The 18314-nt window shown below is 47.4% G+C and overlaps 1 protein-coding gene across 1 annotated transcript in view; it reads left to right on the forward strand.

Annotated features, from left to right (window-relative positions):
• The window catches only part of COL20A1 (collagen type XX alpha 1 chain), a 193068-nt gene that overhangs the window by 40115 nt on the left and 134639 nt on the right, over positions 1 to 18314 (forward strand). The window contains exons 13-17 of the mRNA XM_084854383.1: positions 2891 to 3014; positions 3434 to 3573; positions 7909 to 8038; positions 12170 to 12312; positions 14334 to 14466. Of these exons, the coding sequence (XP_084710509.1) occupies positions 2891 to 3014; positions 3434 to 3573; positions 7909 to 8038; positions 12170 to 12312; positions 14334 to 14466 (670 nt within the window). The remainder of the gene's footprint in view (positions 1 to 2890; positions 3015 to 3433; positions 3574 to 7908; positions 8039 to 12169; positions 12313 to 14333; positions 14467 to 18314) is intronic.

The following is an 18314-nucleotide window of genomic DNA, read 5'->3' on the forward strand; positions in this document are numbered from 1 at the left end:
TTATGTTTTTAGTTTCTTCTATTTTGATGTCTATTTTTTGTGGACTGCCCAGAGAGCTTTGCAACAAGAACAACAACAACAAGTGAGGGGCATTTGTGGAGACTGATTTCGTTTCCAATCCTTGGTTAGCAAACGGTGCACACATGCATGGGCTAAGCCAGGGGTGCAGCGCCTCTTTCAACCCCAGGGCAAAATTCCATTTCAGAGAAGCTGAAGGCAAAAGAGACAGGACCAAAATACCCCCAATGTCGGCATATTTTAGCGTGAAGCTCCTGCTGCCATTAATCAGGCCTTAGGAGAGGCATTTCGACTAGAGCTGTGCGCAGAAGGCCTCTCAAAATTCTCCAGCCTATTTGTGGGCAGAGGAATTGGGCGGACAACTTCACTGAATATCTTCTAGGGGAGGAGAAATTCTCCAAGAGTTTCTCACAGATAGGACTCACTATTGGCAGGGGTTGTAGCACAGGTTCGTTCTTTTTTTTCCCCTCAGGGTTTTTGGTTTATTGCACTGCTCCAGCAAGTGGCCACAGCATCAACTGTGTTGAGGCTTCCACTTATCTGAGGCAAAATTTTGAATTTCTTTTGCTGGTATCTTTAAGCTTACCTAAGCACTGTGAGGTGGCCATGGGTTCTGTGTGTGTTTTCTCTCTTTATTACATAGGGTTGTGCAAACTCATCTGAGTCTGCCTCGTGACCCACTCGCCAGATCCCTGCCCACTGCTGCTGGACCCAGCTCGCACTGGGATGCGAGCTGGCTGGTGGTCCACAAGGGCCCAGCTGTGAGCAACTGTGTCCCTCTCTGCTGAGCACTGGCAGAGAGGGGAGCAGTAGCTCTCAGTGGCAGCAGCATGGCGATGGGAGAGGGAAGCAGTGCTTCCCTCTCCAGTCACCCAGAGCAACTGTGCCTCTCTCTGCCGACCACCAGCAGAAAGGGGTACAGTAGCTCCCGGTGGTGACGGGAGAGGGTCTCTCCTGCCTCCACTGCCCAGAGCAACTGCACCCCTCTCTGCTGGTGCTCAGCAGGGAGGGGCACAGTAGCTCTTCGCAGTGACAGGAGAGGGCCTCTCCCACCTCCACCACACAGAGCAACTGTGCCCCTCTCTGCCGAGCACCAGAAGAGAGGGGCGCAGTAGCTTCCGGCAGAGGCCGCATGGCAACAGGAGAGGGAAGTGGCACTTCCCTCTCCCGTCTCCCAAAGCATCTGCGCCCCTCTCTGCCAAACACCAGCACAGAGGGGTGCAGCTGCTCTCGACAGTGGGATGGGAAGGCTTCCCATCCTGCTGTTGCTGCTCGGCAAGGAGTGGGGGCCCCAGCACTTGCCCGACTTGGCATGGGCCGAGTCAGGCAAGAGCAGAACGTTGCAGACTGGTGTCCAGGGGGCCGAACTGGTGGGAACCTGCCAAGCTTGAGCCCCCAAACAGACGCTCGCGACATCCGTACTATTATACATCTTTCCATTGCTCTGCAGCCTCCCAGGCCACCTGCCCTTTCTGAGCTGAAAAAGTCCCATGGGAGGAATTGCCTCATGGTGTCTTCTTCATGATGGCTTTAACTTAAGTGCAGGAAGCCAAGATACTACAGGCTGCCACAGGGATTACTGTACAATGACAGACAGGACACTCATGTGCACTCCTCAGCCACCTCACAAGTAAGGGAAGCACAAGAACCCCAAACCCAACCCATGAGAATTTATCCAAAAGTTCTCCTTTTAATTTCTTTTTGAAAGCAATTTCTTTTCTATCAAATGGAATGAGAATGGTTGAAAAAAACGTGGGAGAAATTCTCAGAAATTTCAATCTTTCAGAATTAGGGGTGCAAGGAGTACCCAAAGGTTAACAAACAATTGGTGGTCCAGTGAAAGGGGGTCAGAGCAGGGTAAGGGGCATGGCCTTCTGGGGAACAATGGAGGGCTGAATTGGAAGCCCGAGGAGGCCAGATTTGTCCCCCAGGTCTGAAGTTCTGTACCCCTGGGCTAAGTCATGCTGGTTCTTTTTTCACCAGGGTATGCCTACGTACAGGCTTTGCTCCTTTCCTTGGTATGAGGTGTGTTGGTCGTTAGCCATGCAAATGGGTCAGAGATTAGGGTCAGGGTGATGTAATAGCTGCTGATGTTACTGATGGGATTATTTAATAATGATGCCTCCTGTTAGAAAGGCAATTAGAAGAGAAAAACAAAAAGGCAAAATAGAATGAGTGTTTACCAGTCCCACATGCACATAGGCAGTCTCAGCATAATGAAAGGAGAGACCGCACCCTTCTTCAGTGAAGGAAAGAAAAACAGTTTTACTCATTGATATTCTTGCATATACAATACAAATACAGCATAAAGTTTCAAAAAGAGTTTGTTCAGTCTATTTTGGGTTCCATTATACAGGAAGGAGCAAGAGAGAAAAACACAGGTACTCCCAGCAATGGCAGAGGTCAGAGAGTGAGAGAGAGGGAAGGAAGGAAGGGGAGGAGCAAAAGGAAGAAATTACAGGAAACCACACTGTAGGGTATAGAGATCCTAAGGCTAGCTGTGGTCAAAATTCCCATGAACTAACTAACTGCAACACTGCCCCCTTCCAGTTACTTGCAGACGAGGTTGCAATATTCCCAACAGTTACAAAGGTTCAGATGGCTTTCTAAAGCACAGTTAAGCAGTAATTGTCTACTAGGCTAGCAGTCATATTCTACGATATTGGCATAGCACAAGGGTGGGGAACTTTTCTTCTGATTAGGACCACGTTCTCTGAGGTGGACGCTCAGACTCACAGGCATGTGGGACATGGTTATTAAAGACAGCAACATGTTCAACATTTGTTTCAGTCCTAGTTAAGTTTGGCTTTGGTTTTATTTTCTAGAGTCTCTCCTCACTCTTTCAACCTCCAGCTTAATTTCTTCTTTTCAGGTGAAAGTAGAACAACCTGAGGCTCTGCTTGGGGGTTTGTCCCCCAGCACCGAATACTCACTAGCGGTGTATGCAATGCATGGAGAAGATGCTAGCGATCCAGCGAGTGTTCAGGAAACCACGTGTAAGCCATACTACTTTTTTTTCAAGCACATAGCTTACCATGGGGGTCTGGGGGAAATCTAAATGACTTTGATAGGGTCCCCTCAGGCTGGAGAGCAGTCTGGGATCTGGACCAACAGGGTAGCCACTAGTCAGAGTCCAGTAGTCCATATCTGGTTGCGTAAGGAGCAATCTTAGCATCGCTGAGGACAACATCCTTAAACTGGCTTGAAAATAGATGAACAGTCATGGCTTACCCTGGAGGAACTGTGAGAACTTTAGATACTTTTTCAGCCTTCTGGGAATCGTCTAGGAGAGGTCCCCTAGCCTCTTTGCTGGACTACAATTCCCAGGTCTTATTGGAAGAAACTCCACAAAAGTTAAACTGGCTTCAGATTCTAGTGTAGACATCCTGTACGTCACAATACTTATGTCTTCCAGTGGCCTTGAGCCCTCCCAAACATCTGCATTTCTCCAACATCAGCCATGCCTCTGTAAGGGTCAGTTGGGAGGTGGCTTTACGTGCCGTGAAAACACACCGCGTGACGTATATGTCCAGCAGGGGAAGCAACACTGGAGAGGTGAGTGACTCTAAGAATGGAAGAGGTCCATCGTCCACCATTTTGTTTCCCACGACTAGCAGCTAGCTTCTGAAACTTCTCAATCAGAGCGCCAAGGTGATGGCCTTCTGCTGTTGCTTGCCCCGACAACTGAGATCCGAGGTACACTGCCTTTGTAAATGGATATTCCATGTAGCTGTTATGGATCACAGCCATTGCTAGACCAATCCACCAAGAATTTGATCAGCCCTGTTTTAAAGACATCTGGAGTAGTAGTAGGCATCATTCCATCTTGTGGTGTGGTATTCCACAAGAGGATTTGTTTTAGGGCAAAGCAAATAGGGCCAGCCCTACCATTAGGCAGAGTGAGGAAGCTGCCTCAGATGGCAGATGCTGAGGGTGCAGAGTGGTAGCGACCCCTCCTGCTGCCCCACCTGTAACCGCAAGCACCCCTTAAGCTAGCCTGCTGCCCTCACATAGGGTTGAGATACTACCTTGTCACAAGTACTGAGGCATAATTTGGCTGCTGGTCAAATTGGCTTCTGTATGTGGATGGAATGCGGTGTGTGTGGTGGGGCGGGGGGACAGGGACACAGTCTCATTATTTGCCTCAGGCACCACCTGTCTTGGGCTGGCCCTGTGAACAAAAATGTCCTCCTAAAATTACGCACACTATTTGCAGGTGGCATTTTGTTGAATATTCTTGAGGGGGAAGGTAAAATCCTCTCACTGATTGGATGGGGGCAGAAAAGAAGCATGTATTTTGAGAATTTTTGACTTGCTTGGGGCATAATCCTGTGCATGTTTGAAAACATGCCTTTGAAAATGGTCCGGAAACTTCAGCTGGTCCAAAATAGGGCAGCAAAATTGTTAACAGGGACTGGCCAACGAGCTCATATTATGTCAGTACTTTTCCGGCTGCGCTGGCTGCCAGTCCATTTCCGGCCCCGATTCAAAGTGCTGGTATTAACATTCAAAGCCCTTAACGGCTTGAGGCCAGGTTATCTGAAGAATTGCCTCCTCCCATATGTGCCTGCCCAGACCTTAAGATCATCCTCAGTGGCCCTTCTCCATGAGCCCCTGCCAAAGGAAGTGAGGTGGGTGGCTGCTAGAAGGAGAGCCTTTTCTGCTGTGGCACCTCAGCTGTGGAATGAGCTCCCTAGTGAGGCTCGCCTGGCACCTACATTGTATTCCTTCTGGGGCCAGGTGAAGACCTTTTTATTTCTCCAGGCATTTTAGTATTTTCGCTTTCTAGGTTTTTTAGCTTTGCTGTTTTAAATCTGTATCTTAAATCTTTGCATTGCTGCTAGGTTTTATTCTGGTTTTATTCTGGTTGTATTGTTATATTGTGGTTTTAATGCTTTTATATTATATATTGTTCTATCTTGTGCATTTTTGTTTTAATTTTTGTGAACTGCCCAGAGAGCTTTGGCTATTGAGTGGTATATAAATAAATAAATAAATAAATAAATAAATAAATGTTTAGGCAGAAAAACTTCCTACAGCTCCCAGCATTCCCCAGCCAGCATGTAGGACTTTTTTCTCTTGAAACATGCACAGGATAGCTCCCTTAATGTTGAATAAAACTCTGTTGTGTTAGTTCATATTGGTGGATGAAGGGAGCAATGGGGCAAGAGAGGAGAATCGAAATGAGATGGGGACAAGCTCTTTCATTCCTTCAACAATTATAAAATAATATTACGCAATATTAAAACTGGCAGTTGTGCCTGGAATTCTCCACCCTATTCACAGACGGTGAAATTTGGGAGGCTCTTTTGCCAAATATGCTTTGGGGGATGACTGTTCAGGAGGAGGAGCTCAAAGAAGACTGTTTCCAAAAATTTATTGGAAAGTTTGTTTCCAAGAAATTTCAGTGCTGCCAGAAATATTTATATCCATGCATGTAACTCATGGGTGTCTATGGCATACAATAAAAAATACATAAAATAAAAAAACCCTAAAGGTAAAATATCAGTTAAAATACAAATTAGTTTAAAAGCAATACAAATGTTGTATGAAGCAGTGGAGACGGCTGTGTGCCAGTGAACTTGGCTTACAAGATTAAAGATCACAGAATCATAGAATAGTAGGGTTGGAAGGGGCCTATAAGACCATCAAGTCCAACCCCCTGCTCAATGCAGGAATCTAAGTCAGAGCATCCCTGACAGATGGCTGTCCAGCTTCATCTTGAATGTGTCCAGTGTGGGAGAGCCCAGCACCTCCCCAGGTAATTGGTTCCATTGTCCTATTGCTCTAACAGTCAGGATGTTTTTCCTGATGTTCAGCCGGAATTTGGCTTCTTGTAACTTGAGCCCATGATTCCGTGTCCTGCACTCTGGGATGATGGAGAAGAGATCCTGGCCTTCCTGTCTGTGACAACCTTTCAGGTACTTGAAGTGCACTATCATGTTTCCCCTCAGTCTTCTCTTCTCAAGGCTAAACATGCCCAGTTCTTTCAGTCTCTCCTCATAGGGCTTTGTTTCCAGTCCCCTGATCATCTCCCTTGCCCTCCTCTGAACTCTCTCCAGCTTGTCTGCATCCTTCTTAAAGTGTGGTGCCCAGAACTGGACACTGTACTCAAGATGAGGCCTACCCAGTGCTGAGTGGAACAGAACTAGTACTTCATGTGATTTGGACACTCTTCTATTAATGCAGCCCACAATAGCATTTGACATTTTTGCAGCCACATCACATTTTTGGCTCATATTCAGCTTGAGGTCTACAACAATTCCAAGATCCTTCTCGCTTGTAGTATTGTTGAGCCAAGTATCCCCCATCTTGTAACTGTGCTTTTGGTTACGTTTTCCTAGGTGCAGAACTTGGCATTTATCCCTATTAAATGTCATTCTGTTATTTTCAGCTGAGCACTCCAGCCTATCACGATCACTTTGAATTTTGATCTGATGTTGCAGGCTGCAAGGAGGCATTTGCTTGCTGTGTGCTCTGCTGCCCACCACTCCATGCCTCATGGCAATGGAGGGTCACCAGAAAGAAGACCCTCACCCTTCCATAAAGGCCTATTCTGTTTCCCAGGAAATGAGAGGCACTTTTTTTTGGCAGAATGACAGTTCCCATGGAGATTTGGACTCAGAACACATGATTCAAAATTCAGAATGCTGGATGTTACACCATGAGACTTTTTATCATGGTGTGCTTGAAGGAACAGAACTGCCTTCCATTTTTGTATTTAGTTTGGTTTTAGGATATTATGGGGTTAAATGGTTTTAGGATATTATGGGGTTAAATCTCCCTCTCTTTCTTTCAGTCTGTGTGTGTGTGCACATGTGTGTGTTTTAGTTTCAGCCCAAAGGTTAACAGTTTAGAGATTAAAAGTTTTTTTTTTTTTTAAATTCCTGTGGACATATTTCTTCAGTAAAATTTAAATGTAGTTATTTGAAACATTGTGGTCTCTTTGTGGGGCTGGGTATCCATGCAACATCTAATAGCCAACTCCCACACTTCCTAAAGAAGGTTCCTAAAGAAGAGACGGAGAGAGTTTTAAGGCTGGTTTGACGGAGGCAGCCAGAGAAAATAAAATTTTCCACCTGGTGGCAATGGAAAAGGCCACAGGAAGGGAAGGGCAGAAAGGAGTGTGGACACCCTATTTTGCCTGTTTTCCCTTCCACTCATGGGACAGGGCATTGCCGGTCCATTAGGGATGTTGGAGAAATCCTCCACGGACCCCAATGAGGCTGGATTCTATTGAATCCGGCCCCCTGAAGTCCGTGAAGGATCAGATCCCCTACCTTGACTTCCAGCACGAAGTCCTCGCTGGCGGATCCTCCCTGCTGCTGGCTCCGAAGACCCAGTGATATGGCCGCCATGGCCGTATCGCCGGACTGCGGACGCAAATGGTGTAGCGGACGCCATTTGCGTCCCTACTGTTTACCGTGATAGGCTATGTAAATCTTTACGTAGCCTATCACGGTAAAGAACAGGGACTCAAATGGTGTCCACTATGCCGGACGCCATTCCAGGGGGAGGACCAGATTGCCTCCCCCGGGGTTCGTACACCCCTACGTTCCATGACACTGTGCATGAACCATTTGGTGAGGTGATCATCTGTTTTGTCCTGCAAAATGGCAAAGAGACTCTTTACACGCGCACACACACACACATACCACTTCCTTGGGTTTCTGATCAGGTGCAACAGTGTGGCGAGATCCTCTTCAGGATAGTCAGCTGATCAGCTTACCACGGGCAGGTTATTACTTGGCAAGTGTATCTCTATATCCACCCATCAGATGACACTGATCACATTATTCCTTCTCGCACCGTCTCTGCTCCCTCCGCTCAGCGCCTACTGCTGGCATCACATGGACAGTTCCACCACAGTTCACACTCCTTATATTTCAGGTGGAAGTTCCTGGCAATGCTGCATTTGCTGTGCTGAAGCCTCTCTCGTCACTGACACAGTATTTTGTCAGCGTGATTTCTGTTTATGAAGAAGGTGACTCCTTTCCAGTAACGGGCAATGTTACTACACGTAAGTAAGGGGTGCCAGATTGATAAACATTTGGCAATGCAGCCGCTGGAAACCCAGATGGCCAGCAGAGCTACAGTCTGAGACAAAAGCATCAGGTTGGATACTGAAACCCGGCATAATGTGGAGGAGTGAGAATATTTAAGCAGGGCTGTGCGCCGCTTTGGCCTGAAACCAGAGCTCTGAGGTGAAGCGGGGTGCTTCGGGCCACTTCGGACTGCCTCCGAGGTGAGGCGGAGGGGGCATGAAGTGGCATGAAGTGGGTCGGGTCACCCCAAAGCGCTTCAGCGATCCAGAAGCCCGGTGTCAGGGTTGTTTCTGAGCACAGGGAGTGGGATAGCAGTTCAGATTCTGAAGGAGAATGGCCAGACATGGGGGAGGTGTTTTCCCGGGCTAGTCCAGACATGACTGGGCTGGCTTCTCAGGTTACAAATTCCCGGCTGGCTGAGGATGAGGGTTTCTCTTCACACACCCCTGTGAGGGACAGCAAACAGAAGTGGGGGGTTGGAGAGTCTGATCTAATAGACGCCAGGTGTAGGCGCAGAGCAAAGAGAGAGAGGGCAGGGGCAGAACTTAGACAGTCTACCCGATTGGCCTTGCGTGAGAAGCTGCGCTCAGAAGCCTCACGAGAGAGAGGTTCCTCCCAACCTTAAGTTAGGCTAGTGAGACCATCTTCCTTTTCAAACGATGGGCAACTATCTTAACTTCCTTTTGAATTCCCCTGAAGGCATTCCTTTGTAGACTGAGAATCACTGAGAATTTGCATCTGTATGACCCTGTGAAGTAATGGATTAAAAGCTGTAGACTGAAGCCTCTTGTCTGTGTTTGTCTTTGGCATTGAAATAAAGTGGGGGCTAAAGGAATCCTGACACCCAGCCCAGCTGCACCACTGCCCAGCCCCCAGCTCCTTGCCTGGGTCCTCTGGACATGCAGCGGCAGCCATCTTGTTATTCCAGGGGTGTGTGTGTGGAATGACTAGGGATGGCCAGAAAGCTTACCTCCAGGTCTGGGGGGGGGGTTGTCCGCAGGGTGGGGGAGGCGATCCATCCCTCCCCCCTGGAATCTTAGCTGGCCGGCTGTGCTCCACAGCAATTCCACGGAGCCGCCGGCTGGCTCCGGAGCGCCAGCAATATGGCCACCATTGATTGCCGTATCACTGGCTGGGCAGATTGACTGTGGACGCAAATGGTGTCCACTACACCATTTGCAGCCGTAAAGGTCTTAGTTTAAGGTAAATGCAGCCGTAATGGCTGCATTTACCTTAAACTAAGACCTTTACAGCCGCAAATGGCGTAGTGGATGCCATTTGCATTCGCAGTCAGTCCGCCCAGCCAGTGATATGGCAATGGCGGCCATATCGCTGGCGCTCTGGTGCCAGCCAGCAGGGAGGAGCCGGCTGGTGAGGATTCCTCCAGGAGGTGGAGGTAAGTCTTCCAATCCTCCACGGACTCTGGGGGACCGGATTCTGTTGAATCCAGCCTCACTGGGGTCCATGGAGGATTTCTTCCCCATCCGTAGGAATGACCATTTTTAAAATGGTGACTCCCTGTATTTCTGGAACTAGACCCTGCAGGTGGTGCCTCCCCCCGCCCCCAAGAACAACAAGATGGCTGGCAGTGCACATCCAAGAGCTCAGGAAAGGAGCTGGGGGCTGGGCAGCATGTTGAGGGCGGGGAGAAGCAGGATTCGGATGTCTGAATCCTGCTTCGGCTCTGGAGGCCAAAGCGGGCCACTGCCCCCCCTCTCGAATCAGCCTGAAGTGAATCGAGCCCACCTTGGAAGCCCTGAAGTGGCCTCTGAGGTGGATGGGGGCGGGCATGCAAAGCCCTATATTTAAGTCCTGACAGTTATTGGAATTGGACAACTGGAATGCCCTCAGCGTTGCTATGTTCTTCCAAGTTCCTGTCAGGTTGAAAATTATTGTTTCTACCTGGCTCAGCTGAGGGGATTTCTCCCCTTCTTCCACTGGTGGCTGGTGGCTCTCGCGTCAGCAGGGTGGTGAATCCACTCTGGGTTTCAGCCAGAGCCAGTCAGAACTCTAAAGCCCTGTCCAAGATGCAGAATCACCTTGGATGGGTCCTGTAGAGTTCTGACTGGCTCTGGCTGAATCCTGGATTCACCACCCCGCTGACACCGGAGCCACCAGCCTCTACTGCAGTCTTTTCTTTCTGGTATTAATCAGAGTTTAACCCGAAGTGGCTGAAAGTAGAGATGTACAAAAGTCACTTACCTTTCCGTGGATTATGTTGATGGTGGGGGGGAGGCATTCCGTCCTTCTGCCCGGAATCCTCAACGGGGGGGGAGGTGATCCGTTCCTCCCACCCGGAATCCTCCACGGCCAGCTATGCTTCATGGCAGCTCTGCAGAGCAGCCGGCCAGGCCCAGGCCAGAGCCGTCTGCAGCTGGATTTCCAGCCACGGAGGGCTCTGGGTAAAACAAACAAAGAAACAAACAAAAAAATGCATATGCAAATGGCGGCGGCTACGGCCGCCGCCATTTGCGTTCCTTATTTTTGGCCATCTTAATCTACATAAATATTTACGTAGACTATTACGGCGAAAATAAAGGGGAACGCAAATAGCATAGTGGGCGCTATTTGCGTTCCTTTTTGATTCGGTGTTTTATGTAAACTAAAATGGCGAATCAAAAAGGAACGCAAATAGCGCCCACTATGCTATTTGCGTTCCCCTTTATTTTCTCTGTAATAGTCTATGTAAATATTTACATAGACTAAGACGGCGAAAAATAAGGAACGCAAATGGCGGCGGCCATAGCCGCCGCCATTTGTGTACGCGTTTTTTTTTAACCCAGACGTGATAGGCTATGTAAGTCTTTATGGAGCCTATCACGTCTATGTAAAAAAAAAAAAAAGACAAGACTGCAAATGGTGGCGGTGGCAGCCAGTCGGAAGACCAGCCGCCGCCACCAAAGCCGCCGCTGGAGCCGCTGCCGTCCGGAACATCCGCCCCAGGTAAGTCTCGTTCCGGGGGGGATCCGTGGGGTGGGGTGGGGTGTGGCAGGCCGTTCCGCCACGGATTTGGGGGGGGCGAATGCCAGTGCATTCGGCCTCACTGAAATCCATGGTGGAATTCTCCGCCATCCCAACCAGAACGAGAAAAGATTATAGTTGCCCAGGTTGAGGCCTTGTCTAAACAGGAAGCCTTTATAGTCCTTCCTGTTAAGGAGAGTCCGTGGCCAGCCTGGGCGAAGAAATCCACTCTAATTTCTAAGAATGCTCAACTGCCCAGGGAGATGCCCTGGACATGTTGGACTACATACTGCCATCATCCCCTGTCAGATGGGAGTTGTAGTCCAACACATTTGGAAGGCACCAAGTTGGGGATGACTGTTCTAATGGTTCTGGCCAACCTATCTTAAGGAGCGCCTCCAGCAACACCAGACAGGCAGTTCAACAAGATCAGCCTCAGATGGCCTTCTCTCTGTCCCATCAGCCAGGACAGCTAGGCTGGTGAGGATGAGGGAGAGGGCCTTCTCTGTGGTGGCTCCAACTCCCTCCCTAGGGAACGCTGCCATGCCCCCTCTTTAATGAGCTTCCGCCACGCATTAAAAACGTGGTTGTTCAGGCAGGCATTTGGGGTGGGTTAGGGTATTTTTAGTAATATGATGTTTTAATGTAGAATTTTATTGTTTTAAAACTTTGTATGGCTGTACATCGCCCAGAGTGGCTGGGTGACTGGCCAGATGGGCGATTAAGAAATTCAATAGATAGATAGATAGACAGACAGACAGACAGACAGACAGACAGATAGATAGATCATACATGATAAACGCAATCTCTCTCCCCCCCCCCCGCTTTCTTTCTCCTTGAATGCCCTTCCTGGGTTTCTCTGCAGTTGGAAATGCCAAACTGAATATGTCTTCCCATTCAAATGCAATAATAATGCTTTAATTAATGGTTGCAAAACATTACATGCCAGTCCTTCAGGATGGGCTTTTGTCATTTGGGGTCTGGAGGAGTGAAAGATGTGCTGGTTCAGGACAGCTGCCCGGCTGTCGCTCGACTCCCTCACCATCTGCTCAGTAGCGTGGCTGCAAGGCGGCTTCGGCTCCTGGTGGCAGGGACGGAATGAGGAAAACCTGGACTTCAGTTTCTTCCTTCCCTTTGCCTCTCAGTAAAGGTGCCGCCGCCAAGCCACCTGAAGGTCACCGAGCTCTCAGGGAGTGAGGTCCGGCTGGAATGGGAAGCGTTGGCCGCCTCCGACGTGGTTGTCTACCAGATCAAATGGAATGTGCTTGGCGAAGAGAGGGCTCAGGAGGTATACAGTGAACTTGAATTGTATTGTATTGTTTGAGTGTGGTATTTATATGCCACCCCAGTGTGCTGTGCAGCTGCTGTAAAAAAAGGCAAACTCCATGTTAGGCATGATTAGGAGAGGAATTGAGAATAAAGCTGCCAATATCATACTGCCCCTGTACAAATCTGTGGTGCAACCACACTTGGAATACTGTGTCCAGTTCTGGTCACCACACCTACAAAAAGATATTGTAGAGCTGGAAAAGGTGCAGAAAAGGGCAACTAAAATGATCAAGGGGCTGGAGAATCTCCCCTATGAGAGAAGGTTACAACAGCTGGGATTGTTTACCTTGGAGAAAAGGAGGGTAAGGGGAGACATGATAGAAGTGTTCAAAATGATGCATGGTGTGGAGAACGTGGATAGGGAGACATTTTTCTCCCTCTCTAATAATACTAGAACCCAGAGTCATCCCATGAAGCTGATAGGACAGATAAAAGTTCATCTGGGAGTTCAGGACAGATAAAAGAAAGCACTTCACAGTGCATAGTTAGACTATGAAATTCGCTACCATAAGACATAAAGATGGCCACCAACTTGGATGGCTTTAAAGGGGGATTAGACAAATTCCTGGAGGAGAAGCTACCAATAGCTACTAGTTCTGATGGTTATGTGCTACCTCCAGTATCAGAGGCAGTATGCCTATGTACACCAGTTGCTGGGGAACATGGGCGGGAGGGTGCTGTTGCACTTGTGTCCTGCTTGTGGGTTCCTGGTAAAGAGCTGGTTGGCCACTGTTTGAAGACAGTGCTGGACTAGATGGACCCTTGGTCTGATCCAGCAGAGCTCTTCTTATGTACTTAAGTTCTTATGTATGTTCTTACTTTTCTAACTGCTTTGGGGGCCTTTTGGGCCAAAAGGTGGCATGTAAATAAACTGTAACATAACATAGCATAGCGTAGCAAAACAAAACATGGCATGGCATGGCATGGCTTGGCATGGCATGGCATGGCATGGCTTGGCTTGGCTTGGCTTGGCTTGACATAACTTAACTTAACAAAACTTAACAAAACAAACATAACAAAACAAACATAACATAACATAACATAACATAACAAACATGTTCTTCTGGGTAAGCTAGAGATATTCCTGAGTGCCTTAGAGGCCTTACATGCTACCATTTTTATTTTATTTATGTATTTGAAATGTTTAACCTAAACCATTCAGTGGGCTACAGTTTGGCATTAGTAGCCTTTTAAAAACCAGCTACCTGGTAAAGCAACCCACTAAAATACAAAAGTGAATTTAAAAATCCCCATACAAAGCACATAATTAAACTGTGGAATTCACCACCATGAGATGTAATGATGACCACCAACTTGGATGGCTTTAAAAGGGGATAAGACAAATTCATGGAGGATAAATGCAACAATGACTACTAGTCATGATAGCTATATATTGCCTCTGATATATTACCTCCAGTATCAGAGGCAGAGTTGTTATCAAAACTGAACAGACACTAAATTCTCACCCACCTCCACTAGCTAAATTCAACAGACACAGATATTCCCAGCATGGGGAGGACCATGGTGTACCCTCCTGCCATATAGATATTAAAGTTCAGGAGCCGGTCAGAAAAAAAGAGGTGGCAACCCTAATTCAGCACTAACATGGTTGAAACAAGGATTCAAACCCAAACTTTGAAGAGATAAGTGCTAAAAGCCTTGCACCTGGATGGATGAATCTGTCAGTTTCGGCTTCTCCCACATTTGGGTTTTTTTTTCCCACCCCCACCCCGGAAAAAAAACCCTGGGTTTTCTTCCCATCCCAGATAAGAAGAAATGTGAAAATTTTGGTAAATTCTGAAGAGAAAAGAACTTTAAAAAAATGCTTATCCATCCCTACTCCTGTGTGGTTTGATCTTCAGATTAGAGTATGGGAAGCTCTGCTTTCTCAGTCTATTCTTGGTTATCTCTCTCTCTCTCTCTTGATCATCACCTGATTATGCCTAGAAATTCAGTTGATTCTGTTCCTCTCTCCCATAGCTGTCTGTTGCTGGAAACTTGGCCTCTTCTATTTTGTCTGGACTGAAAAAGAACACCGAGTACCTGATCTCAATTTGGGCATATTACAAAGATGGGGCTCAGAGTGACATTGTCTCTGTACGGCACAGGATCAGTAAGTGAGCAGAGACATACAGTCTCTTTAATTTTGGAAGCTGGGAATGTAATGATGTTAGATGGCATAGAACTAAGCCATGGAAACACTGTTGAAAAGGAAGGCCATGATTATAATTGGCAGTCGGGTGTTACAGGAGAAAGCCTGGAAGTGGAGGGTTAGGGAGGCCTGTTTCTCTGGCCATTTGAAGACGTGGTTGGAGAATGTCCCTGAATATCCAAGACCATAACCTTGGAGGGGCCTGGTCACCTGACATGCATGTAAACAGATTAACAGTGAAATCCTATTAGGGACATTGGATACATTTGTTTGGGGGCTGGAGTTGAAGGAGTTTTCCTAGGCTCAGCCCCCCTGGACATGGTTTTGGTTCTTACTGCAGTACTTGAATTGATCGGCAGTGAGTCAGGCCAGTTCGTGGATTTTCTGGGACTTCTGTGGGTTTTTTAAAAGGTTCTGCAATTTGCGCAGATTTCCGAGCAGTTTGTGCAAATTACGGCTGAATTTGCACAAATTATGGCCAAATGTGCACAAATTATGCAAATTATGGATGGATTTGCATAATTTGCTCAAACTCAGCTGTAATTTGTGCAAATTCAGCTGTAATTTTGCACAAATCGCTCAGAAAGTGAGTCATACGTGACACAGAACTACATCGAGCCAAAAAGAACTGGATTTCCTAGTGATGGACATCCCTAAATCCTATAAATGTCTACTCAGAAGTAAACTTAATTGCATGCCATATAACGTATTGAATATAGGATTGCAGCCTACATTCCCAGAAAACTATCTGGCATTCAACACACACATTTTGACATGATCAACAGCTCTATTCCTCTGAGGAGCAATTGTTCCGGGTCATATCCATGCTCTGGTAAGAACCAGGGCTGATTACTGCGATGTGTTAGGGCGGTCTTCCTTAACCTGGTATCCTCCAGATGTTTGGACTACAATTTCCATCAACCCATGCCATCCTGGCTGTGGCTGATGGAACCTGTAGTCCAAAACATCTAGAGTTGGGGAAGGCTGTGTTAGGGGCTCCCTACGGAGACTGCTGGAAGCTACAGTTAATTCAGAATGCAGCTGGCACACTACTAAGTAGAACCAGGTGCTGGGATCATATTCTGTCAGTGCTTAAAGAGCTTCACTGGTTGCTGCTCTCTTTCTGAGCACAATTCAAGGTTTTGGTGTTGACCATTAAAACCTTACCTGGCTTGGGACTTAGGTACTTGAAGGAATGCCTCTTCCCACATCAACTTCAGAACAGGGCATGGTCTGAGTACACATAACACAGCAAACTTGCTGAAGCTTAGCAGGTCTGGTCAGTGCCTGGATGGGAGACTTCCTGGGAATCCCATGTACACCGCCTTGGGTTCTATAAGAAAGATTTGTATATATGTGTTGAGATCAGCAAGTACAGCTCTTTTCCTAGTGCCCCCTGGTGGCTGAGTTGAGATGGATGAGGACTGAGGAGAGGTGGTGGCACCATGTTTGTGGAAATCTTTCCCCAGGTAGGCTCACCTAGTGCCTGCCCTGCTATCTTTTTGATGCCAGGCTTTGTAAGCTCCATGCTTAAACCGTTTTGTTCCCTCGGGCTTTGTAAGCTCCATGCTTAAACTGTTTTGTTCCCTCGGGCTTTGTAAGCTCCATGCTTAAACCATTTTAGGGCACAATCCTATGCATGGGTAGAAAGAAAAAAAGGCCTATAATGCCCAGCATGCCCCAGTCAGCCATGTTGGCTGGGGCATGGCAGGAGTTGTAGGCCTTTTTTCTGTCTAGATGTGCACAGACTGGGTGTTGTAGGCTGTTTTTCTGTCTAAACCTGCATAGGATTGCACCTTTTATCTGCTGCTTTTAATTGCTGGTCTTATTGTTTTTATCATCTGTTTTTATTCTGATTTTGTAGCGTTTCCATTGTTTTTTATCTTATTGGGTATTCTTTTTAATTTCAGCAAAATAAAAGAAAAGAAAAAAGAGGGTGGTGGGCGGTGGGCAGGGAAATGTAGCTATGTAGATTTGAATGTGTGTTTACCTTAATGTGAACCACACTGAGAACCAATTGGTCGGAGGGCAGCATCTAAATCTATAACATAACATAAACCTCATTGGAAGGAAGAGCAGCTTGTGAGAAGAGGCCTTGACTGGTGGCTTTTGGAAACACAATCATGAAAGCCTATCTTGTCTGGCAGGAAGTGTGAACACTGGACTGGAGGGAGACCTGAGATCAGATGCTAGCTGAGCCATAGAACTAGATCAACTTCAGGGGATTGTGTGAAGGTAGCCATGGCTGTATCCATGGAGGCCCACGTGGCACATCCACTGTGCACATAAAGAATGAATGAAGTCTAGGATGGCCAGGTGTTGTACAAAGGACAGTGTCCTCTCCACTGTCCATTCCAAGTCCAGTTTAAAGATAAAGCACCTTTAAGTTGCCCATCAACAGTTAGTACCTGGACAGCAGATGGAGCAGATCTGTAAGTCTCCTGGTCAGTCTTCCCCACTATGGTGAGACATACTGTATTCCTATCTAAACCATAATTATCATTCATAGATTTGCCTCTATACATATAATTAGTATATGTAAAGGTTATGGAAACCGGTGTCCTATTTTCTCCTCTTTCTTGGCAACATGTAAGTGGCCACCCTAAGGAAGTCACCAGGATTGATAAAGTAAGGAAGATTTTGGCTGAGTAAAGGAGCTGGAGTTTCATTTGATTTGACACAGTTGAAATGAAGTTGCAGGTTTGTGCCCAGGCAAAACACCTGAGGAATTTCGAGGGAAGCTCACCCAGTTTCATTAAGAGTTACAACATTTCCCAGAGTTGGGCAGGGGGTGTTGTTTCTTGAAGATCTCTAGAAGCTTAACTAACTGGCCTGACAGGGAAATGAGTTGTCCTGTAGCTTTCTTCCTGTCGTACCGTGAGCAAGCTGTTTGAGATTTGTGTAAACTCCCACCTACATTTGGAAGTGGTACAGTCCCCAGGAGGGCTATACTGTGTCATTCCTCTGAATGTGTGAGCTCGGCTCTGAACTCCTCAAAACGGTCAATGGGAAATCCCAATAGGTCCCACTCTAACTCGTATAACTGGTAGGGATGGCGGAGAATTCCGCCACGGATTTCAGTGAGGCCGAATGCACTGGCATTTGGCCCCCCGCCCCCCCATGGATCCCCCCTGGGACGAGATTTACCTGGGGCGGATGTTCCAGACGACGGCGGCTTCGGCAGCGGCGGTGGCAGCTGGTCTTCCGACCGGCTGCCGCCACCACCATTTGCAGTCTGGTCTTTTTTTTTTATCCAGATGTGATAGGCTATATAAAGACTTATGTAGCCTATCACATCTGGATTAAAAAAAAAGCGCACACAAATGGCGGTGGCTATGGCAGCCTCCATTTGCGTTCCTTATTTTCGCCGTTTTAGTCTATGTAAATATTTACGTAGACTATTATGGCGAAAATAAAGGGGAACGCAAATAGAGTAGTGGGTGCTATTTGCGTTCTTTTTTGATTTGCCGTTTTAGCCTACGTAAATATTTACGTAGACTAAAATGGCAAAAAATAAGGAATGCAAATGGCAGCGGCCGTAGATGCTGCCATTTGCGTACGATTTTTTTTTTACTTTGCCGTGATAGGCTATGTAAATATTTACGTAGCCTATCATGGTGAAATACAGGGATGCAAATGGCGGCGGCTATGGCAGCCGCCCTTTGCGTCCCTGCTGCCCAGTGGCCAGATGTCCAGCTGCGGGCGGAGCCGGCCGGCGGCTCTGCAGAATCCCCGAGGAGTGGAGCCAGCTGTCGAGGATTCCTGGGGGAAGGGATAGAGCACCTCCCCCCCGTCGAGGATTCTGGGGG

Source organism: Heloderma suspectum, chromosome 4 (assembly GCF_057233095.1).
Source record: "Heloderma suspectum isolate Gila_16-S chromosome 4, 16-S_ref, whole genome shotgun sequence".
NCBI lineage: Eukaryota > Metazoa > Chordata > Lepidosauria > Squamata > Helodermatidae > Heloderma > Heloderma suspectum.